This window comes from Fusarium venenatum, assembly GCF_020744135.1.
Source record: "Fusarium venenatum strain MPI-CAGE-CH-0201 chromosome Unknown EDB82scaffold_4, whole genome shotgun sequence".
In the NCBI taxonomy this organism is placed as follows: domain Eukaryota; kingdom Fungi; phylum Ascomycota; class Sordariomycetes; order Hypocreales; family Nectriaceae; genus Fusarium; species Fusarium venenatum.
The window spans coordinates 3762702-3782922 of record NW_027072132.1 but is presented as its reverse complement, the minus strand read 5'-3'; the positions used below and the strand labels follow the sequence as shown (position 1 = coordinate 3782922).

The 20221-nt window shown below is 46.2% G+C and overlaps 10 protein-coding genes and 1 non-coding gene across 11 annotated transcripts; 4 read left to right on the top strand and 7 right to left on the bottom strand.

Annotated features, from left to right (window-relative positions):
* Positions 1 to 330: 330 nt before the first annotated feature.
* On the top strand, positions 331 to 938 carry EDB82DRAFT_514610 (uncharacterized protein). The gene is made up of 2 exons (XM_065608966.1): positions 331 to 427; positions 487 to 938. Exon 2 carries the CDS (start codon positions 522 to 524, stop codon positions 696 to 698), a length of 177 nt encoding a protein of 58 aa, XP_065463377.1. The 5' UTR covers positions 331 to 427; positions 487 to 521; the 3' UTR covers positions 699 to 938.
* Positions 939 to 2630: 1692 nt separating this feature from the next.
* Positions 2631 to 3671, top strand: EDB82DRAFT_579688 (uncharacterized protein). Its single transcript, XM_025738229.2, has one exon. It carries the CDS (start codon positions 2881 to 2883, stop codon positions 3487 to 3489), a length of 609 nt encoding a protein of 202 aa, XP_025593011.1. The 5' UTR covers positions 2631 to 2880; the 3' UTR covers positions 3490 to 3671.
* EDB82DRAFT_541178 (uncharacterized protein) lies at positions 3659 to 5110 on the bottom strand. The gene is made up of 3 exons (XM_025738227.2): positions 4858 to 5110; positions 4456 to 4805; positions 3659 to 4398 (listed from the first exon to the last, which is right to left on the bottom strand). Exons 1-3 carry the CDS (start codon positions 4962 to 4964, stop codon positions 3716 to 3718), a joined length of 1140 nt encoding a protein of 379 aa, XP_025593009.2. The 5' UTR covers positions 4965 to 5110; the 3' UTR covers positions 3659 to 3715.
* A 506-nt stretch (positions 5111 to 5616) lies between these two features.
* Positions 5617 to 6468, bottom strand: EDB82DRAFT_514607 (uncharacterized protein). Its single transcript, XM_025738226.2, has one exon. It carries the CDS (start codon positions 6305 to 6307, stop codon positions 5762 to 5764), a length of 546 nt encoding a protein of 181 aa, XP_025593008.1. The 5' UTR covers positions 6308 to 6468; the 3' UTR covers positions 5617 to 5761.
* A 594-nt stretch (positions 6469 to 7062) lies between these two features.
* Positions 7063 to 8460, top strand: EDB82DRAFT_319223 (uncharacterized protein). The gene is made up of 2 exons (XM_025738225.2): positions 7063 to 7788; positions 7838 to 8460. The coding sequence occupies exons 1-2, from the start codon at positions 7231 to 7233 to the stop codon at positions 8411 to 8413; spliced, it is 1134 nt and encodes a 377-aa protein (XP_025593007.1). The 5' UTR covers positions 7063 to 7230; the 3' UTR covers positions 8414 to 8460.
* EDB82DRAFT_319217 (cytochrome P450) lies at positions 8460 to 10144 on the bottom strand. Its single transcript, XM_025738224.2, has 3 exons — positions 9477 to 10144; positions 8811 to 9430; positions 8460 to 8762 (listed from the first exon to the last, which is right to left on the bottom strand). The coding sequence occupies exons 1-3, from the start codon at positions 10068 to 10070 to the stop codon at positions 8507 to 8509; spliced, it is 1470 nt and encodes a 489-aa protein (XP_025593006.1). The 5' UTR covers positions 10071 to 10144; the 3' UTR covers positions 8460 to 8506.
* Positions 10145 to 10276: 132 nt separating this feature from the next.
* EDB82DRAFT_452226 (carbon-nitrogen hydrolase) lies at positions 10277 to 12111 on the bottom strand. Its single transcript, XM_025738223.2, has 3 exons — positions 11586 to 12111; positions 11443 to 11536; positions 10277 to 11393 (listed from the first exon to the last, which is right to left on the bottom strand). The coding sequence occupies exons 1-3, from the start codon at positions 11631 to 11633 to the stop codon at positions 10468 to 10470; spliced, it is 1068 nt and encodes a 355-aa protein (XP_025593005.1). The 5' UTR covers positions 11634 to 12111; the 3' UTR covers positions 10277 to 10467.
* An 842-nt stretch (positions 12112 to 12953) lies between these two features.
* On the bottom strand, positions 12954 to 13748 carry EDB82DRAFT_561822 (uncharacterized protein; the record flags this gene model as incomplete). The annotated part of the gene is made up of 3 exons (XM_025738222.1): positions 12954 to 13163; positions 13214 to 13448; positions 13504 to 13748. 3 exons carry the CDS (start codon positions 13746 to 13748, stop codon positions 12954 to 12956), a joined length of 690 nt encoding a protein of 229 aa, XP_025593004.1.
* Positions 13749 to 14260: 512 nt separating this feature from the next.
* On the bottom strand, positions 14261 to 15449 carry EDB82DRAFT_541174 (uncharacterized protein). Its single transcript, XM_025738221.2, has 2 exons — positions 14788 to 15449; positions 14261 to 14732 (listed from the first exon to the last, which is right to left on the bottom strand). Exons 1-2 carry the CDS (start codon positions 15185 to 15187, stop codon positions 14269 to 14271), a joined length of 864 nt encoding a protein of 287 aa, XP_025593003.1. The 5' UTR covers positions 15188 to 15449; the 3' UTR covers positions 14261 to 14268.
* A 744-nt stretch (positions 15450 to 16193) lies between these two features.
* EDB82DRAFT_t310 lies at positions 16194 to 16283 on the top strand. The gene has a single exon. It is a non-coding gene; the product is annotated as a tRNA-Arg (tRNA).
* Positions 16284 to 16489: 206 nt separating this feature from the next.
* Positions 16490 to 18695, bottom strand: EDB82DRAFT_514601 (major facilitator superfamily domain-containing protein). The gene is made up of 3 exons (XM_025738219.2): positions 17735 to 18695; positions 17223 to 17685; positions 16490 to 17168 (listed from the first exon to the last, which is right to left on the bottom strand). The coding sequence occupies exons 1-3, from the start codon at positions 18248 to 18250 to the stop codon at positions 16645 to 16647; spliced, it is 1503 nt and encodes a 500-aa protein (XP_025593002.1). The 5' UTR covers positions 18251 to 18695; the 3' UTR covers positions 16490 to 16644.
* Between the last annotated feature and the right edge of the window lie 1526 nt (positions 18696 to 20221).

Genomic DNA, 20221 nt, shown 5'->3' with positions numbered 1-20221 from the left:
CTCGGCCGGGAACATTAAGGCGCCGTTGGCCAAGTCAAGAGTCCAACATGCCAACTACTCTGGAGGGCACAAACCAGCATCAGAAACAAGATACTTTCCTCTCCGCTGACTCTCCTCCTGCTCCAACTTCATGCCTTGCGGGCGGGCCGCAAGCCTAGCCGACTATGATTCACTATTGAAGTATTGCCCTTCTCGCAGCTGTTTGGCACTGCGAGGAGACCGTCATTCTTGTTGCCTGCCCGAACTCGGCAGGCAAAAGTACGCTGTTTTTATTTCCTTCTCATTCATGCAAGCTTCCTTTTCCCAATCTTTCAATATTCATCGACTTACCTTCAATCCTTCACTATGGCTCAACCCTCTCCAGAAGAGGTGTCTTTCTCTCTCATCTTCCAGCATATCGCATGAGACCGAGGAAAATCAGCACAGGGTATGTCACGCAGTTATGCTTCATCTTTTGCTTAGGCACATTTCTAAATCTCTTCCTAGGAAAATGCCCCCGAAAAAACAGCGAGCCATCCACCATGGAGACCAGAGAGACCGAGTCAGCGCCACCGAAGTCCTCCATGTACCCTGATCTTCACAACTACGTCGCCGAGAGCCTTGAAGAGCTTGAATACTCGTTCCGTGACCACGACACTAAGGTCGATATAAAGCGCGACTACAACACCGCCACCATTGGAAAGTTCACCTGCATCTGAGCCAAACGCTATTGTCATAGCTGAAATAGCAACTGTATTGCTATCACTGTACGCTAGTACCGGGACCGGTCGTATAATGTCCTCGTACACCACCAGCTCTGCATGAAATGCAAGAAGCCAACCCGTTCGGAACTTGACAAACTGTCATACTCGGACAGAGTCGCGTACCGACTCAAGAAATGGAACGGCATCGATGCCCAGCAGCTCGCACGTCACGTGTCTCCCAATGGAGCGCACATGGAGGAATTATGCCAGGGCTGCATCGAAGATCACTGCAGTAAGAGAAAGTCGGATGGCAAAGGATCCTAGTAATGTCCGGAGGTTGCTTGCCAAGGCATCGGGACTTTGTAAACACTGGTCTGGACAGGAAGAGCTATTAGAGCCAACGTATATTTAGGCGTCGCATGTAATTCTGATCAACACAATGAACTATAATTGGTCGTACCAAATCTTGCAGTATTCTTGACTCTCCGTGGCCTCTCATGTAACGCGCTTTAAATTCAGACAGGAAACGAGTGATCCACCATCAATAACTAGGGTAAATTATTGTCCAATGGCCTTGAGGTCAGTCCATTGACATGTTGAGATGCTAGGCATCCGTTGGATTGATATTTCTGCATAACATTTTTTGGCTAGCTTGAGTGCATATTACAACCAAGCTGCAGAGAGAAGCGCTTTATACTCAGAGTCATTGTCAGACGGATTCCTCCAAGTAGTCCAAGTGTCGCCTCCCCAGCCATTCCAGATATACTCAAACCCGTCAGGCAAAATGAAGGGTCGGCCACGGGGATTTGATGAGTCTGGAAGGGTCTGTTAGCTACACCAAGGGGCGCGTGTCTGATCCGTGACGAATGCAATGCGGAATCTATCATCCCCATTTTCGGCCCCACCGATGTAGATGGGAAAAAGAGGCGCTTCACCCGGGCTGGGTGTAGAGGTGGACTTGATAGTAGATCGTTCCGTAGTGAATGTAGTTTCCGTAGTGGTAATTGTAGTTGAGATATGTGACTGCGCTGTAGTAGTAACTTCAATGCTACCAAACTGTCAGCAAATGCAAACCAATACCTTTTGTGCCAAGGATTAGTATGAGATCTCGTTGGTCCTGTGTCAGAAGGTTGCTGACCCTCCCCGACGAGGACTTTTGGAGACTTGGGATCTGCTGGTTTGACTTCAAGATCGGCAGGGTACTGTCGAGGGTCTACTTCCAGCGTAGAATGTGGTCCACGAATATCGACTTCGAGTGTAGAGAATGTTGGCTTCATGTCGGCCTTTTTGGCTTAGATGACTTATTCGCTTAGATTGTATTTTGGATAAAGCAATAAAAAAAAAGAATGGCAAGGGTTTCCTCGACAAGACATTGGGCACTCTTACAAATATGTAAGAGGACAAGCTTCAACCGTACAATGTACACATGTCGAAAGCAGATATAGTCGCATCGTAGCTTGCAGCACAGTCAATAGTTCCCTGCAAAACTTGAATGTAATCAATTGATAGATAACGAAAACGTCATGGCAATCAAATCAGGCTCTATGTATCTCTATTTGGTTGCTTCGTAGCTGTGTCTTCGGCATTGAACCGGGCATAAAACCTTCGAGAGAACTTGTATCACCAATCTTGTCCATCATGTGGCTGGCTAGACAATCTTAGTCTCTGTTTAAGGACTTTGAGAGGAGATTTATGTGGAACGATCTGAACACTTCCCGTTCCATCTCAGTTCTTCGGAGAGAAAAATACATCATCATCTTGGCCGAGACATCCAGGCTCAGCTCGGCTGGGCTGACCAACTTGTTTGAGGAGGAAGAGGCTTGTATTGGCTTAAAACCCGGCTAAGAATGGTGGCTGCGTTTATTCAATAAGCGAAGTTACACCGCGCGCGTGGATCATATGTATTGGTCGATGCAAAATATGTCTGCTTACTGTCCAAGCACGTGTGAAAGAGTCCTTGCAGCCTACCCATTTAATTGAAGCGGAAGCATTTATTATATGCAGCCGTTTGGGGGAGTCGTAGCATCAGGAGCCTGATCAGTAGAGTCGTGCTACCCCAACTTGGTATCTTGTGCGCCTGACTCTTCTGCTGACGGCTGACACTGGAATTCATAAGAGACGCAACTCACACTCAAACTTTAGGTCCGTTTCATTGCTTTACCTCTCATCACCACATATCTCAACTTTTATCGGTGCAATGGAAACTTCTCTTGGCGTCCAGGATTGGAAAGAAATTGAGGCCCTTATACAGAAGGCATTGGGGGCTCGTGAGACATATCGAACCGGCACTAGAGATGCACGCACCATGGCTGCAGCTTGGAGGCCCATCATGCGACTGCTGGCAAAGTTTCCCGAGGGCACATTTACCAGGAACAATCACCAAGACATCGCTGATATTGATCCATACGGTAAAGAAGTCCTCACTGCATTCACCGAGGGCATGTGGGCATTCAGTTTAGGCCCCGAGCTTGACGATTTGGACTGTCCCCAAACTGCCACCGATCTCTACTCGTATTTTGGCCAGGACTTGTATCAAATTTGGTACCGTTCTGAACCGAAAGACCACAAAAATTGGGCCACTTTGTTTCGCGAAGTAACGAACAACGTCGCCGACTACAATCTCATTACAGCAGATACCACGGCACGTCCGGGTTTGGGTAATTCGCCACGAGCAGCTATGGCAGCCCATGCTTGGGTCATTACGAATTCTATGTGTGGCAGTGGTGATGTTGGACATGCAATTGCGAGCGAAGCAAGACAGCTTTGGGAGAATAGATGTGGCCCTTTTGTCGTGTCGCATAATTAGCTATGCGGAAGTAGCCCTTTGATTACTGTCTGTTCAAGTTTGGTGTGGCTTTCTCAACTTTTCTATGCGGCGCCTTCGATGTTAGAACTTCCCTTTATGTGATTTTTCAAGCTTAATGGAACGTTGTATCTCAATTATATGAAAACAATGAATCACATACAAATTAATTCATTATTGTTAAGCTCGTAATCTCTTTCTTAGTGTTAATCTGTTCTCTTAAATATACCTATATCTCAATCTCCTTCATGGGATAGGTCTGATTGGAAATATCCCTGTACAGGTCCTGAATGTCGGCCTGAAATTGGCCTTGCAATCGACGAGCCAAGGATGTCATTATGCTTCTGCTCAATAGCTCGGGTGTCTTGTCCTTGCTCTTCCAATTATGACTAACAAAAACACCTTGACACTCGCATTGCCCGTTGGCGGAAAACTCATTCCCGTTGGCATGGTTGCATGGTATGTTCACAACATCGTGTACCCTGTTAAACTCGTAGCGGATGTAGTGCGAAAAGGCACTTTGTTCATGAGCCCACTTGAAGTTCCAATGTTCACAGCCCGGAATACTTCGTGGACAGTCTTCCCATCTCCTATACATGTCCTCTGTCCGCTGGCTGGCTTGCGAAATAACGAAGCCGGTGTTGAGAATGAGATTCCCCTGGGGGTCGTAGTCCCCTTCCCAGTCGAGATCATAGGCCATGGCGACAAGGGATTCCTCTGTAAAGCCCCAAAGGTTCATAAGCCATTCTAGTGGCAAGTCGAGGTGGGTAAAGACTGCGTCAGAGTCGAGAGAGACGACGATGTCATGCGTCTTGAGTGCGTCTTTGGCTACGGCTGGCTTAACCCAGGTACCATGTCGGTCAGGGTAATCTGCTGCCCGTACTAGGCGGTAATCGTATCCATGGATCATAGCTGTATGGAGATAAGAAGGTTAAAAGGCAGTCATATCATGGGTTCTGTTTACTTTACCATATATATAGTGATTGAGATGGCCTGCTGTTCGACCGGGAAGAGATGGATAGTGCAAAGGGCAGTCATTCAACATTGTGTTATCGTTCTTTGCATCGAGGCGTGTATCCGTATCGATTAGTACGACTCTTTTGCCAAGCGGTTTCTTCCATCGCATCTGGTTCTCTGGTATCTCGAAACGATCTCCTTTGTCAGTGACAAATACTCGTTCCTCGATAGGATGTATTAGAGGTTTCCATAGTTCTGCTAGTAATGACGGAAGGGCTGCATCGTTTGTATTTGTATTGTTGGCTTTCTTATGACAGTTTGTCTTGAATACATCTGTTATCTGCGGTCGTAGGGGCTCGTTCCTATTTGGGTGTTGTCAGTCAGAGTAGACGTCTGGAGGGTGAGAGAGTCTACCGTTGAGGATATAACGAGAGGAGAAAGTAGGAGCACAGAATGAATGTACAGAAGCCGAATACAGAACCAATCCACAAAGAACGCTTAGAGCTTTGTAAAACCCCCATCTTTCCTGTCGAGCAAGGTCAAGGCTATAGGATTGTTTATAGAACGACAAAGCAGAAATCTAAAAAGTACAAAATCATTATAAAAATGACCCAGTCGCCTGACGGTATATCAAAGACAAAGCATTCAGTTGATGAGCCACGATAGGGGTAGGGCGAGTATCTACGTGTCCAAAGCCCTGCGACGGTACGACCTATTCACTCGTACTGAAGGAAATTCATGATACGATTCAGCGAGTCGTGGCGGGTCATCATCAACTCCTGACGGGGCACAAAAGATTGGAATTGCTGTGTTATACCTCATTGGGTAATCGCCGACTACAGGGGAGAGGTTCTGGATCTTCATAAAGAAGGGATTCATAATCCAGATTAGGAGTAATATTGTGGAACTCCTCATATCAGTCACTAGGAAATCAACAACCAACAACCTCTTGGTGTCTCGCTTATTGTCGAAAGATTTGCAAATCGTATTTTTTTTTCTTGACCACAGTTTAATAAGCTCGCTGGGAATGATTAATCTTTAGTAGTATACTGTTATTACTATTAAAATGGTCATTAATAATACAGTTTTTGGACTTGATGGAATTTTTGTTCTCTTAAGAGTTTAAATCTTTGGTTTGGAGGATTCGCTGTTGACAGGTCTGTGCTTGTCTGTGCGAGGTTAATACGTCGCCTGTTGGGGCTTAGACAGGGCGACGCGGCATTCAAGCTTATTTTTATGACCACTGGTAACAGCAAAGTTTGATGATTTGCAGCTAGTAAGCCTATTTCTCTAAATGGCAAACGCCGGCTTTATACGACTAAGCCAATTGAAACAGTGTCGCAAACAGAGGGACTCCCAAGAACAGCAAATCAACAGCCCTCACAATGGCGCCACCATCTTCTTTCTCGTCGTCAAACACATCACTTCTGCTATTACCTGTCGCTGTACTCCATCCCCAAACATTCTTATCAGTCCCGGTAGCCTCCTCAATGACAGTGCCTGTGTACCACTCTGTCATCACATCAGCCGTGTATCCATTTTCCATACAGTAAGAGGCATAATATGATCTCATAGATGACGCATCTTGGGACTTGATTCCTGCTGAGCAACTTGCTTGGGCACAAGTGTCGATATGTTCACTGACGAGCTTCGCTCTATCGCTATTGGTTGCGCAGTAGCAATCTTGCTTATAGGGTGTATCGCAGTCTAGCACACCGCCGACGTCGGTGTTTGCGTTGTTGGGGCGGAAGAGACATGGTTTGATGCATTGGTTTACATCTTGAGGGATTTGATCGAATATCCTGACACGTTGGGATAAAGTTTGAGTAACGAGCATGAGTAAGAAAGTGAGTCTCAACGCCATGATGAGATAATTTGACAAGGATGATATCAATATGCTTTAGTTTTGGGATTGGGTGTAAGTTGGACTGTCTTTACCCCGAGTCGCGATCCGAAATTGGGATAGACGGGCAATCAATACGAATAGCAAACAGCCTAGTAACTTACCATTGAACTATGGGGAACCTTTTACTTTATGAACTCATTCTATCTCTTTATTACGATAAACTTTGTCTATTGCATAGACAAGCATCAGTGTTGCGAGCGGCTACATGGCCAATCATAAGGTCACTCTCTCATCCAAATTGTAGATCTCTGTTTCATCCAGGACCAATTAGTCATTATCACACATATCACCAACAGAATACTCTTAAAAACTCATCTACCGAAGGGGATAACGAGAGCGAAATTATATCTAGCTTAGGTCTAGAGATCATGCTATAAATGGACGCTTTAAGGTAGAACCGATGTTCCACAAAGACAAATCAACCCCACAACGCTAGCCTGACACCAACTCAAGACCGAGAATTTTCGTACTTGTTCTTGGTCTTGAAGCTTGATATTATTGGTTGAAATATGTCGCTCGATCTTTGACCTTGGACGCCGGCTCATATTCAACAACAGCCACAATTTACATGTCTCAGCCTTTTTTCTTATGGTAGATTCGCAGGTAACATGAGATTTGTAAAAATTTAGCAGAAATGAGCCAGGCAGGGCCGACAGTCAGCGCAGCGGCTGTTCAAACTAACTTGCACAAGTAAACATATCGATTGCGTCAATCTTAGGTGTCAGCTCGGTCTTTGACTTGGCATCTGATTGCACCTATCAGCATGTTTGAAACACCGAGGTTAGAGGTCATCATGTTGTATAAATTACAAGACCATCGCCTGAATCTCTAATCATATCCAAGTCAAATAACCCTCGTCACTGATCCATTCCGCACCAACAATGAAACTTATTACACTTCTTGCACTCTTCAAAGCGACTCAAGCACTACTAGTCCCTTCACCACCAGGCCCGTATCATGTTGCCGTCAATAACTTCGAGCTTGTAGATCCAACTCGCATCGACCACTTTGCACCAGAGCCCAACACCAAGCGCCGCATCATGGTATCTGTATACCTGCCCATTGAGGCTCATCATCGATGCAAATCTCAAGTTGTACCGTATATGCCACCTCTGACAGCGAGTGTCTTTGGTAAACTGGGCACCACCCTCGGCATTCCAAAAGGCACTATTGAGAGTTTTAACATGGAAGTCTGTAACATGTCCACCATCAAACCAAAAAAGGTTCACCGTTCCAAGAAGGAATTTCCAATGGCTATCTTTTCACCAGGCGCTCAAGGGACTAGACTTGTGTACGGCGCGATGGCCAGATCATTGGCAAGTTTAGGATACATCATTTTTACTCTTGATCATACATATGAGACTTTGGTCGTTGAATTTCCCGATGGAGGTACTGCGTATGCGACAACAAGCAACACTTCAGAGCTTTTCATGTTGGAGGTCAGTCTATAATACCGATGAAAATTAACCTACCTGCTAATATGTCTAGGCTCGCACCAATGACGTGTCGTTTCTCACCTCACAACTCTCCAACAAGACCATTTCCAATGGCATCTTCGCCAACTTTACTGGTGCTTTCGACCCAGGAAAAGTTGTAGTATACGGGCACTCTTTCGGCGGGTCAACTGCAGCTGTCACTGTTCAACGAGACCATCGCGCTGTTGGCGGACTCAATCTCGATGGTCCAATCTACGGATCTGTCAATCACCAAGGATTCAAGAACAAGCCGTTTGTGCTTGTAGGTGTTGAAAATAAGAACAGTCCTGAGTGGGGTGAGTTCTACAACAAGATCGACGCTTCCAAGATGGTCTTGAAGGTCTTAAAGGCTCAGCACTATGCTTTCACAGACGTGCCTTTGTTGCTGGAAAAGATAAAGATGCCTCCCAAGTCGCAGCAAATGGTGGATGAGGTATTTGGTACTTTGAATGGAAGAATGGTCGAGAAAGCTACAAACCAAATCATGGTTGGGTTGATGGATTTGTTATTCATGAACGATACCAAGGCGATTAACAAGGTTGTTAATAATGTCGATATTCAGGTACTTCGAAGAAATATTTTAGCATAGCTAAGTCAATATCATGTCCTCATTGGAATAATGATGGTCGATAGATTGTTACTATGAAACCCCATGTATATATGACTCTATTTACTCCATAGCCTATAGCTTGACTATACATTTATGAGCTTTGGGTGCAATCAAAAAGTGGTTTTCCATCGCCATCATATCGTCAGTCATCTCCACGCCAAGTTTCGCCCCACGGCACTCTCGGAAGAATAGTGCAGCTCCAAGCCTTAGTTCCATGTAAGCCAAGTGCATGCCGATACAAATTCGAGAGCCAGCTCCGAACGGCGATAGCGCTGATTTTTGTACAGTTGTCACTTTGGACTTGTCCATGAATCGATAACCGTCAAATCTTGTCGCCACGTCAGTACATGCTTTTGTATGTTTACGGGAGTCATACCTTAGTGCGTCAGGCCAGATGTTCTCGTCACGATGAACAGTATATGCTTGTGTGCTGACAACAGTACCCCCTGGAAGATAATGACCGGCAAGGGTAGCACCCTTGCTAGGCACAACACGCGGAAGTGCACCAGGTGCTGCACCATATAGTCGAAGTGTCTCGTCGATAATGCTGTTCAAGATTGGCGCATTCTTGAGTTCGTCAAATGTCAACTCATCACTGAGCGAGCAAACCTCAGCCTCTAACTGGGCTTGTAGCTGGGGTTGCTTGATAATAGCCCAGACAAGGTATGTCAAAGTGACAGCTGTCGTATCTGATCCAGCAATGATGAGGTTACCTGCTTCTGCTTGTACACCTGACGCTGTGAGTGTTGTCTTTTCTTGCCCATCTGCTTCAGCCACCATCTGACTAAACAGATTGGCCCTGCTTAGTCCGTCTCCGGCACTCTGCATATTCCTGACGGCTACAGTGCCGTGATCGTAAACGACGTTGTCGGCATTCAGTAGCGTCTTCAGACCCTGGGAAGGGATGAATTTCAGAAAAGGGTAGATCCACGAAAGCTCAGTTCTGATGCCACTGTTTATCATGGCCAACTGTATTGAATCGATGTATTGCGTTTGCTAGCATAATTAGTAGATATCCTTGACATCGCTGGCACTTGCTTACCTTGCCTTGTTCCAGCATGTGGAATGACTCTCCAAAAGACAGATGAGCGATCACATCTGTGGCCATAAGTGTCCACCACTTGAAAACATCAGCACCAGCTCCAAGAGCATCCTGTTTGATCTTTTGAACTGCAAGGCTAGTCTTTTGCCTGATCTCGGGCTCCCAATTGGTGAGCAAGGAGCCGTTACTGAAAGCGCGAGCAAACAGTCTTCGCCGAGCTGAATGCTGATGAGGATCACGCATGGCAAAGATTCCAGGTTCACGACCGGGGGTGATGCCATCATACCAAGCTGACTTGAGGAATCCTGCGCCAATCTTGTGCACTGCAGCGACAGCTTCTGCGTCGCTTATAGATACCTCATGGGGGGAGAGGCGGACGACAGGACCGTATCTCTGGTGAAGTGAATGAACATAGTGTATCCTGTTACCAGTGACAATGTGGTATTTGAGTACCAGGTGAGTGAAATGGGTGTACCAAGGACCGGCCAAGCGGCGTAACGGTGATGTTAGTGATGTTGCCAGAGTGTAACTTGCGATGACAAAGAGAAAGACACCTGCGAGCAAAGGCGCCCCAGGAGTAGTAATGAGAGTCATTTTGGAATCAACAATATGATCTCTATTGAAATGTCAAATTGCATATGGTCAAAACTTGAGCCTGTTTATGAAAGAGTGTCTTTATGTACATTTTAATGGATCTTCGGGATTCGGAAGTTTGGAGGAACCGGGCCCCACAGCGGCTGTGGTGACCTCCACATCCCGACACGCCCCATTCAAACACGATCCAAGCATATTGGGATAGTGATCGACATTGATTTTCAGTTCTTGAGAAACTCATACATATTCTTTATCATGACGCACTAATACTGATCCCATAACTTTATGATCCTCGATATATTTCAATTTCTATACACAATATTTCTATCTTACAAGTTCCATCCATCATCAGATGAAATCATCTTGGCGGTGATAACCCAACCTCGTCAAGTCTCATTCAGAGCACGTCAGTTGTCTCATCTCCCTCCTTCTTCGAAAGAGGCTTGTCCAATCCAAGTCTCTGGCGAGTACTGTAGGTAGCAATGGAGCCGTTAGGGTCAGCCTCAGTGATGAGTTCCTTGCGGCGAGTGTCGACCAGAAGGCGAATGAGATCAGGGCGCATGTAGTGGCCAGCAAAGTCAGCGAGGACCTTGGTCAGATGGCACTCGTTTAGATCGATGTCAACAAATAGAAGACCATCGAAGTCTTTCTCAGGCTTGACAACAAGGCTACCGTCGGGTCGGTAGATACGGGCATGACCGTTGTAAACCGAGGGGTCGGTCTCGGGCTCAACACCCTCAGGAGTGTTGATCTTCAGACCCTCAACCGAGAGACGCTGGAAGGGAGCAAGAGTCCACGTGCCAGTCTCGATAGCATACTCAGGAGTAACCAGGTCAGAGGCTGGATCGGCATAGTTGGTAGCAGGGTCGGGGTGAACCTGGCGCTCCTTGCCAGGGTAGACAGGCCATGCAGCAACGTGAACCTGCTCACCAGCAGAGACGTTGAGAGACTTGAGGAAGGGGTTCATGTTCTCCCAGCAGTTGAGCTGACCGACGCGGCCAATCTCAGTCTCACTGACAGACATGAAGGTGTCACCGGATCCATCACCGTAAACGAGCTTCTCAACATGAGTGGGCTTGATCTTGCGGCGGTGGTTGATGACGGCACCATCAGGACCGATCAGAACCTGGGAAAGGTAAAGAGTGGCGTGGTCAATCTCGGAGAATCCCAGAGAGACAAAGATCTGGTTATCGCGAGCAGCGCGTCGGATGCGGCGCATCTCCTCAGAGTCGACAGCCATGGAGTTCTCACGGTACCTCTTGAGCATAGGGAGAGACTGGAGGTAGGTAACCTTCCACATCCAGTAGGGATATCCAGGAATCCCTGTTGGGTATTAGATATTGTAAATTCATTAAAAGTGAAAAAAACTTACAAACTTCGGGAAAGGCAACGAACTTGCATCCAGCTTCACCAGCCTCGTTGATGAAGTCAATGGTCTTGCGAACGCCGCCCTCGAGGTCGAACCACTAAATATCGTCAGTAAATGCATCGGTGTTGTAGTGGTGAGAGACTCACTCCAGGCTCGGAGGTGACAGCGGCGGCCTTGTACTTGGTGATAGCCATGATGAAGGTTGATAAAGAGAACTGTTGGGATTGTTTGATTGTAGTGTTTCTGTGTGATGATGAATGTGATATTGATGATTTGGATGCGGCAGAGCTAGATATTTATACCAGAATACACAGACAAGAATTTGGTATAACACACTGACTGTCAAACTGATATCAGTACAACAACCAGCGTGGTAATCCGAGACGCCGAAAGGCTCCGATATCTCCATCAAGATTCATGATCAGTGCACGTAGAACATGATGAACCACGTATTGCATAGAAAACGCACGTATAGTAGCAATCGCACAATCGCACGGTTGCATACAGGCTGCGAGCTGGACCAATGGCATAGCTGCATCATGAGTTTTCCTAGATCTGCCGGCAATGATCGATGGGATCTTAGTCAGGGCCTACGTAGCTACTAGGGCCCGTTATGGTGTAAAGCGGCATGTTCGGGATATGATGGCATGATAGCCCACATTATAGACTGTGATATGTAGGGCGAAAGTTGCAAGTTGCCGCTGCGGCATGTTGCGGGCCGCAGAATTATCTGTGGTGCGGCGGAGCGGCCATCTATCATGACAACATATTGTAAACCTCCACAAAACAACACTTTGCGCATCAATGCATGGATTAGCAGTTTGCGTTGCACAATATCCACTAAGCAAATCAATTTTTCTTGTCATGAGACGAGACGGTGTTCCGATAATGCCCGGATTGTTCTATTCGAAAGATTGACTGAGGCATGCATGAGAAATCCATGATAGTCGTATCCGTATACAGATAGTAATGAAGAAATGTCAATTTGTAACAGTTCTCGAAAATAGCAATCATTCGGATGTGTCTCTTTCATCACTGCTTGTTTTCATGTTGACTTAACCATCGTGAATCGAGTTATCTGAAGCTGCGTGTAAACATAAAGTTCAGCGACACGGCCCAAAGATATCCCCTTGGTACCTAAATAACAGACAAAAGGTAGAAGGAAGATAATTCATTTCTCCTGTGTTATATGTACTAGGTGTTAGAAATATTAACGGCTGGAATTATAAGAGATAAAGTTAGTAGGTTACTTTATACTCCTTAGTCCATAGTTCGTAGGTCACTTATTTTGACATTCCAAGTCTTAGGGTGTTCTACTTGCTTAGATTAAACAGATAGAGAATTAATTCTTTATAGCTACTTATCCTAGCTTAAAGTTATTGATAAACTAATCCAAATTGCTCTCGCGCAAATTGCTCTCGTACAAACTGCAGTTCGTAAGTGTGCTGTTGCGGCGGAGGACTATTGCGACTTGGTTCAACACTTTTGGTCGGTTCATCACATTTGGTCGGTTTCTAACCACAAATCCCGCGCGTCATCAGTTCAATAATAATCAAGAAAAGCGTTGCGAGAGCTTCAGGAACAAGTACGCACGACAGTATCACAGCCGTTGAAAAGCTGCCAGCTCCTGGCTGTAACGCGTACACGAGTCTTATTTTGACCGAAATGATGAAAAAGATGCGTAGGCCAGCGCAGACTGTACCGAATGTTGCAGCAACAAGGAGCTAGCAATAAGTCAGTTTTCGTATCCAAAAGGAACTCTGCTGGGACTGACCTTTTGAGGGGGCTCTCCAAAACCGAAACTCTGCGCCTTCATACTGATGACCATCTGGATAATAGCTGCCAGCCATGCTATTCCCCAGCATCCACAAGCAATGCTGATTTTCGTTCGACTGCTTAGCGTACGGAGCTGGATATTGACCATCAAGATTATACCGGTACTTATAAGGAGGGTGGTTACAATAACCTTGATCTTCGCAGACTTGTTGAATGATTCGAGATGGTGATTGCTGTAGTCAACATATTAGCGAATGCATCCTGAAACGAGCAGATAGTTGCACGTACACTTCCCACCACAGACCACAACAGGCGAGCAGGAGAATACCTGGGCAGCTGTTGAGAACAGACAGGCCATGTCGGGTTCCAGTAAGCTGCATCGCGCCGCCGATGACGTGCATCAGACACAAGAGCGTGACAAGCCCCCAACCGAGATATCCATGCTTGCCATGACGCTTAACGAGGAATGCGCTTGGGACGAGTAGCAGGCCGTAGATTATTGGTTCTCCGATCAGGTAGGCTTGCAGCGACATTTTGATTAATGTGCAGTTGTATGGATGATGAGCAATCTTGGCTATTTTCTGTCTTTTTTGGTTGGATATTCGTCTTGCTTTATATTTTCTGCAGCAGTATGGATAGAGTTTGTTGAATGTCGGTGCTACTGTCATGTCTCGTGACAAGATGGAACATTTCAAATAGAATCATCATACCTGAGGTACCTACCCAGGTAGTGATATCACAGATAGGTGATGTAATAATCCGCTGTCCATCAACATCGATCCTTCCCAAGAGCATGTATCCATTCTGCCGAAAACCAGCTCTGCTCTAGAGCCCCTGGCTCCCTCCTCACTCAGGCAGGTAGGTTTGGCTCTGAGTTTCTCAATGAAACTTATTTGGTGTTTGATTGGAAATAAGGTGTAAAATGAGTGGGACTGAGCATCTATTCAAACATGTCTCGGGTAGAAATTTAGCTAATCATGACGAATCAAATACTTGAAAATCCCCAGTAGTGACATCTCGTCGAGAAAACGCAATCATTTAAAGTGGGTGAATTTAGATAACAAACATATCAACCCCCAAGGCTAATAGCGCATATTTGTATCCGCCTAGATGCTCAAATCCAAGTATCCCAGCAGCATTGCTTTCCGAGGGTTCACTTTCCGACAAGGTAGTCTCAAGTGACGCGGTTCCTGTTGAAGAGGTGCGCTGAAGTGACACGGTGCTCATATCGGAGGAGAGGGTACTGGTAGTTCCGTGAGTAGAGCCTGAGCTATACTCTTCCTTAGATATCTCTGTCCCAATCAAAAACGGTCGAGACTTGGATGAATCTGAACCTCCGCAAATTTTATGGACAAGCTCAAGTTGATCGTTCCAGTAGTCGGTGCCAGGGTCAGACGAAAGCAACCATGATGGACTCCTAGTCATTGCAGTAATGACTTTGCCATAGCAAGGGTGACAGAGCTCATCGTAGGACCTCTGTTCGCCGTCTTCTATCTCGGAGAACCCTTCTATGATCTCTTGCCTTTACGTTAGTCATATACTATGAAGACGGGTCTTAATTTCGTTGCTTACCCTGACAGTATCGACCTGTTTTGGGGTCCTTGACACAAGTCTCGTTCCAAGAAGCCCAAATGCTACCACCCAAGCCTGTATGCGATACTTTGTCTAGAAGCAGGTAATTGTCCTCGCCATTATCGCATGCATCGGTAACTGTGTCATACCAGCTTTGAAGGGAATCGTAGCAGGTGTCGGTGCAAACAGAGTCAGTGAGCTCGACTTTTTCCTTCGTCCACAGGGAGTCGTCTTCAGACATGACCCCAGACAGAAACTTGTCACAGTGAATCTCCTTTTCCAACGCATTGTTGCAGGCTTTGTTGGTGAGGGTACTGTCGTCGGATCTTCTCAGGTCGGGAATGGACCCGGCCAAGGCACTCGTCGAGAGACTCAGCGCCACAACGATATTGAACAGCATTTTGTCTGTTCAACAGATGGGTGTGCGATAGTAATGTTGGGCAACAAGTACGGCCGACTCAAAAAGAAAAGCCCCCGTCCTCATATGTACTCTACAGACACTTTTAAATAAGTGGAAAGAACGGGGCGCCGGAAGTAATGAATTTTTCCCGGCGACGAGTCATCGATTAAATTGTAATGGAGTAGCTAATTGCCATCAGCCAAATACGATCGTGAAATAATGGCATAAGCAAGAGTCCAAGAGTCCGAAAGAGAGGTCTTTTGCGCACGCTAGGGATGCCAAGTCGGCTCAATGAAGATATTCCCGACTAAAGCCCCTGTCTAGCGTCATCGGGACCCTTAATTCACGTAACATGTTGTTGGTTCTTAGCTTTTAGGTGTTGGTTGTCGGTTGCTAAGGCTGCATAGTTTAATTACAGCCATTAGCGACCACTAAATAAAGTGACATTACATACAATGTGGGACGATTGTTGGTTTTCGGCTACCGATCTAAGGAAAAGTCTGCTTACAGGCTCCAACAACTGTGATACAATTAGCTACCATTGATTAGAGGCCGATGGTCAAACAGAGAATTGGGATAGGTACGTCCAATCGGGGCATTTCTATGTTATATCGGCAACCGATCTCGATGTATTTAATCTACAACGCTTTTAAGGGAATAAAAATGCTGCTTAGATGGCAGCACGAAACTCTGTTTACCGATATATCCAGCATGGCTTGTTGATGTGAAGAGTTAGAAATAATGTGATAAGCTTAGCGTTCTGTAATTACTATAAAAGGCAGATAAAAGAGAAATTGCAGATAAAACACCAAGAAGAGTCACTGCATAGTCTTGATTTAAATAACCACTAAGCTTATAAAGATATTGTAATAATAACACACATCTATGTACTGTATTTCTACGCAGGTATGCAAATGAGTTATCCTGGTGGAGATCTAGGGTAAGAGTGGTGGTTGGGTGTCTAGTACATGGTTCGCAAATCTAGACTCCAAATCCAATAAGATCAGGCCGCGTGGCCTAATGGCTAAGGCGCTAGATTTCGGTCTTCAGCAACTGATCCCTCTAGAGATTCCAGGTTCGACTCCTGGCGTGGTCGACTTACATCGCTGATTTATCTTTTGCTGGCATGAGAAATTAATCTCTTTTTTCTCTCTTCCCATCACTGACATGATATTCTGCGTACCGTGATAAAATCCATTTTATGAAGGGAGGAAAAGTGGTCGCGTCGGTGATAACGCGTAACGCATGATGGGTACCTCCATAATCTCGCGATTTATTTACGCATCTCGTTATGTATGTCCCCAAATACTACAGTCACAGGCAATATTCTGTAGGGCCATCATTTGTGAGTATGTTACTGACATACTTTGTCGTCTATTCATTATACTATCTATTTAACCAGCTTTCCTGAAACCATTCCGTAATCCATAACCCAAGTCATTTCATGCTTACACCTTTTAAGTAGTGAAAGGGTTGAAGTCAATGCCGAGACGGTCAGCCTCAGACCTAATCTTCTTGTTCTTCCTGGTAAGAAACCACTTGATGGTGGATGCAAGCGCGATACCGAGACCAGCAAACACAATCTGAAGAATCATGGCCATAGTGTATCGAGGTTGGTCCTTGTCAGGGAAGAAGTAGGGCGAGATGACATTACCCAAGTGCCCAAAGATGTTGACGATGGCACCGGCAGCAGCTCGCTTCTCGGGTGTCTGACTCATGGTGGAGACAGCCCAGGTGTACTGCAGAGTGTTGGCAGAGAAGCAACCAGCTGCGTAGAGGAATGTCATAGCGTAGCGGACGGCTGCGTTTCCAGTTGCGACAGTCACAATGAAACCAGCGACGGAGCACGTGAGGGGGATCACAATGTGAAGACCTCGTTCCTGGCGACGATCGGAATCCCATGATACATAAAAGGTGCATAGTGTACCGAAGATGTAGGGAGGAGCAGTCATGAGGAGAGATGTAACACTGTTACCGAAGCCTATCAACTGTTAGCAAGATTGTAATAGATTAAAAACAAGATGGTCAAACATACCAAGTCCTCGAACAATAGTGGGAAAGAAGTTGTTGAATCCATAGGACGAGGTGATAAAGATATTCATGAAGAGGAACATGTAAAGCTTGACATCGATGACAGCAAGCTTGAGGCCAACCCAGACAGTTGACTTCTCGTGAATCTCAACTCGGTCGTCGAGAATACGGGCAGCAGCGACCTTGCGCATGTCCTCAGTCATGTATCGCATAGCACCGCCGGTAGGAGATTCAGGATAGTTAGGCAGAACGAAGTAAGCGGTGATGGCGAAGAATCCACTCATGGCACCTTCGAGGATGAAAAGCCACTTCCAGCCTGCCAGACCCATGGGACCATCGAGACCACTGAAGACACCAGCTGCGATGAGACCAGAAAAGGCCTGGGCGAGGACGAGACCGGAGTATAGAAGAGCGACACGGAGGGCGAATTCGCGACGAGTGTACCAACAGGACATGAGGAAGACAGCCTGAGAGTGGTTAGAGGATGAATGTGGAGTGGTGGAAACAAGAACTTACACCAGGGAACAAAGGCGCCTCAACAATACCGAGAACAAACTGCACAGCCCAAAGACCACCAGCACTCGTGCAGAGCACAGTCATTGCAGAAATGGCCGACCAGATGAAAGCAGCCACGGGGAGGTAGATGGAAGGTCGAACACGGGTAATCAACATGTTGGAAGGCAGCTGGGCAAGCATGTATCCGACAGTGAGAATCGCAACAGCAGTCTGGTAATCGCCATCCTTGAGGTTGAGATCCTCATTGAAGGTGTTGAGTCTGGCCTGAGCAATGTTGGTGCGGTTGAGGTAGTTGAACATGTAGAGAATCCAAAGCTGAGGAAGCATCCACATGTCGAGCTTGCGGACAATCTTCTTCTCGAGCTCTGTGGCGTTGGGAAGTCCGAGAGCTGCGACATTGGACAGGCTGGGAACTACCTCGGGCTTTTCCTGAGCGTAGGAGGGTGTGTTTTCCAGAGGACCTCCAATGTCCTTGGCGTCCTCACCCTCGTGAGCTTGCGGTTTGTGGTCTGACATGACTGCAGCTTTTGTCACGAGAGATGCAAAAAAGAAGAGACTAAGAGGAGAGAGGAGAGGGACAGAAAGAAAACTGTCTGTCGTTCGAACCTCAACGCCGATGTCCTCCGTCTTTATACCTCCACACTCACATCCTCACCTCCTTGCTCCTCATCAAAACCATGACGGAAACTCCACTGTCAGAGCATGGTAGTATTGCCTCAAGACTGCGGGGAACCCTTACTCGCATGTTGCAGAATGGAGCATCATGTCCTGGAAGAGAAGGTGCCGGACGTCTTGGCTTTGCGTAAAGGGAAAAAGTAATAGCTACGCGAAGTAGGCGAATTGTGAGAGAGAGCCAAGCCAACAAGACGAGGAAGAAGAAAGGCGAGAAAACGGGGGAAAAGGCCAAGACATATGGTCATGGCTTATATTGTGGGGGAATGCTGGGGGGGTAGCATGGTAGGATGGCACAGGTATGCACCATTTGCAGCGGAGAAGATGGCGAATGCGTTGTTTTTTAGGGAAGATGATTGGGGTGATTGGGGTAGTTGACTAATAAAAAAGTAATATTTTCGTATTAACCAAATAGTCACTTGAGTTTTGTGTTTTCTTATTGAAACCTCTGTTTTTCTAAGTACCAGAGCCTCTAGATTCCCTCTCGCGAGAGACTCTCTTCCCCAGGCTAAGCCTTTTAGCTATGCCAATCCCCCAGATTCTTTTGATGCGCCTTGGCTCATGACAAGGCTTGTCTCTCTTGGCGAGCGATTTTCCCTTCGTCTCACTCTTCTTTCTCTGCAATGATGATGAATACATCCATCGGCGACCAATTCAGCTGCCGACCAAGAAACAAGCCAAGACCCCAAATCTCTGGGGGGAGGTTCAGGTAAGCCAACCCCCTCATCACTCATCTCCAATCAGAACCTGGCCATTATAGGTACATGCAGACAACTCGGAGAAGCCGTAAGGGTTTAAATGCAAAGTGGGTATCGTTTATGTACATGCAATGTTACTATTTGTAACAAAATGCCTCTCTTGGCAGACTTGTATGCGGGGATATTGCAAGTCTAGAAGACTTGGAAAAGGGTTATTTTTCAACTCCGCGGTAGGCTAGGGCAGCAAAGGATGTACAATGACAAACTAGGCATGGTGGGAAAAAGTTGGAGTCTTGGCTGTGGAAATTCATGATTCAGGTGGTAACGAGAGCGTGGGGGAACCCCAACCTAATGTTTCCAAGGGGTAATGATCCCCACTCGTTTGAGGGGAAGAGAGGTCAAGAAATTGGAAGGATGGAGGTAATTTGGTAGCATGTTGACCTATGTGATGATGTTGATAGACGTATAATGATGTATGCAATGGGCAATACCCTATAGATTATGTTGGTACTGTTGAGACATTTAAAAGTTTCGTTTTGACAAGTCCAGGCCAGAAATAAACACACCTTTCCTATATACCATCAAGATCTCCGAATATCTAACGGACAATGCAAGAAACATGTTTGACCGCCTCCAACAGACATAGATCCTGTCTCACTTACTCCATTTTCATATCTCATACCCAACAGATTCTCAAATAAGCTCAGATTTAACCTTAGTAACCCTCAGACCGAATCCTTCTCGAAACAGGTATCGCCCCAACCAAGCCAGGATGCATGCTTGTCCAGGGTAGTATCACAGCGTCTATCATCAGGCCATATTGTGTCGCTACCGGTTTGTGGAAACGGTTAATCGGCGGAGCGCGAAAAAAAAAAAAAAGGACCGAGACAGGGATGATTATGATGTAAAATGTGACATGTTGTTTATTTGTTATGCTATCAACAAATTGTAATTATAGATTGTTACATCAGATCTGGGGACAAACCGTTACGGAGTCGAGTCGGGATGCCAAGCGGGGATGCCAAGTAGAGATGCCGTGCTTGAACCGATCATGTGAGGTGACTAAACGGAGAGAAGAGCGGTGTCAGGGCCTTGTTTCCATTATATAGTAATCGAC

Excerpts from the sequence above, each read along its gene's own strand:
- EDB82DRAFT_514610 (XM_065608966.1), top strand. The coding sequence starts at position 522 with ATGGAGACCAGAGAGACCGAGTCAGCGCCACCGAAGTCCTCCATGTAC.
- EDB82DRAFT_579688 (XM_025738229.2), top strand. The coding sequence starts at position 2,881 with ATGGAAACTTCTCTTGGCGTCCAGGATTGGAAAGAAATTGAGGCCCTT.
- EDB82DRAFT_541178 (XM_025738227.2), bottom strand. The coding sequence starts at position 4,964 with ATGGGGGTTTTACAAAGCTCTAAGCGTTCTTTGTGGATTGGTTCTGTA. Across the intron at positions 4,806-4,857 it reads CTCTCGTTATATCCTCAACG|GAACGAGCCCCTACGACCGC; the intron begins GTAGACTCTCTC and ends ACACCCAAATAG. Across the intron at positions 4,399-4,455 it reads TCTCAATCACTATATATATG|CTATGATCCATGGATACGAT; the intron begins GTAAAGTAAACA and ends ATCTCCATACAG.
- EDB82DRAFT_514607 (XM_025738226.2), bottom strand. The coding sequence starts at position 6,307 with ATGGCGTTGAGACTCACTTTCTTACTCATGCTCGTTACTCAAACTTTA.
- EDB82DRAFT_319223 (XM_025738225.2), top strand. The coding sequence starts at position 7,231 with ATGAAACTTATTACACTTCTTGCACTCTTCAAAGCGACTCAAGCACTA. Across the intron at positions 7,789-7,837 it reads CAGAGCTTTTCATGTTGGAG|GCTCGCACCAATGACGTGTC; the intron begins GTCAGTCTATAA and ends TAATATGTCTAG.
- EDB82DRAFT_319217 (XM_025738224.2), bottom strand. The coding sequence starts at position 10,070 with ATGACTCTCATTACTACTCCTGGGGCGCCTTTGCTCGCAGGTGTCTTT. Across the intron at positions 9,431-9,476 it reads ACATGCTGGAACAAGGCAAG|CAAACGCAATACATCGATTC; the intron begins GTAAGCAAGTGC and ends TAATTATGCTAG. Across the intron at positions 8,763-8,810 it reads ATCTGGCCTGACGCACTAAG|ATTTGACGGTTATCGATTCA; the intron begins GTATGACTCCCG and ends CGTGGCGACAAG.
- EDB82DRAFT_452226 (XM_025738223.2), bottom strand. The coding sequence starts at position 11,633 with ATGGCTATCACCAAGTACAAGGCCGCCGCTGTCACCTCCGAGCCTGGA. Across the intron at positions 11,537-11,585 it reads CTGTCACCTCCGAGCCTGGA|TGGTTCGACCTCGAGGGCGG; the intron begins GTGAGTCTCTCA and ends GACGATATTTAG. Across the intron at positions 11,394-11,442 it reads CGTTGCCTTTCCCGAAGTTT|GGATTCCTGGATATCCCTAC; the intron begins GTAAGTTTTTTT and ends AATACCCAACAG.
- EDB82DRAFT_541174 (XM_025738221.2), bottom strand. The coding sequence starts at position 15,187 with ATGCTGTTCAATATCGTTGTGGCGCTGAGTCTCTCGACGAGTGCCTTG. Across the intron at positions 14,733-14,787 it reads AACAGGTCGATACTGTCAGG|AGATCATAGAAGGGTTCTCC; the intron begins GTAAGCAACGAA and ends CGTAAAGGCAAG.
- EDB82DRAFT_514601 (XM_025738219.2), bottom strand. The coding sequence starts at position 18,250 with ATGTCAGACCACAAACCGCAAGCTCACGAGGGTGAGGACGCCAAGGAC. Across the intron at positions 17,686-17,734 it reads AGGCGCCTTTGTTCCCTGGT|GCTGTCTTCCTCATGTCCTG; the intron begins GTAAGTTCTTGT and ends AACCACTCTCAG. Across the intron at positions 17,169-17,222 it reads CACTATTGTTCGAGGACTTG|GCTTCGGTAACAGTGTTACA; the intron begins GTATGTTTGACC and ends AACAGTTGATAG.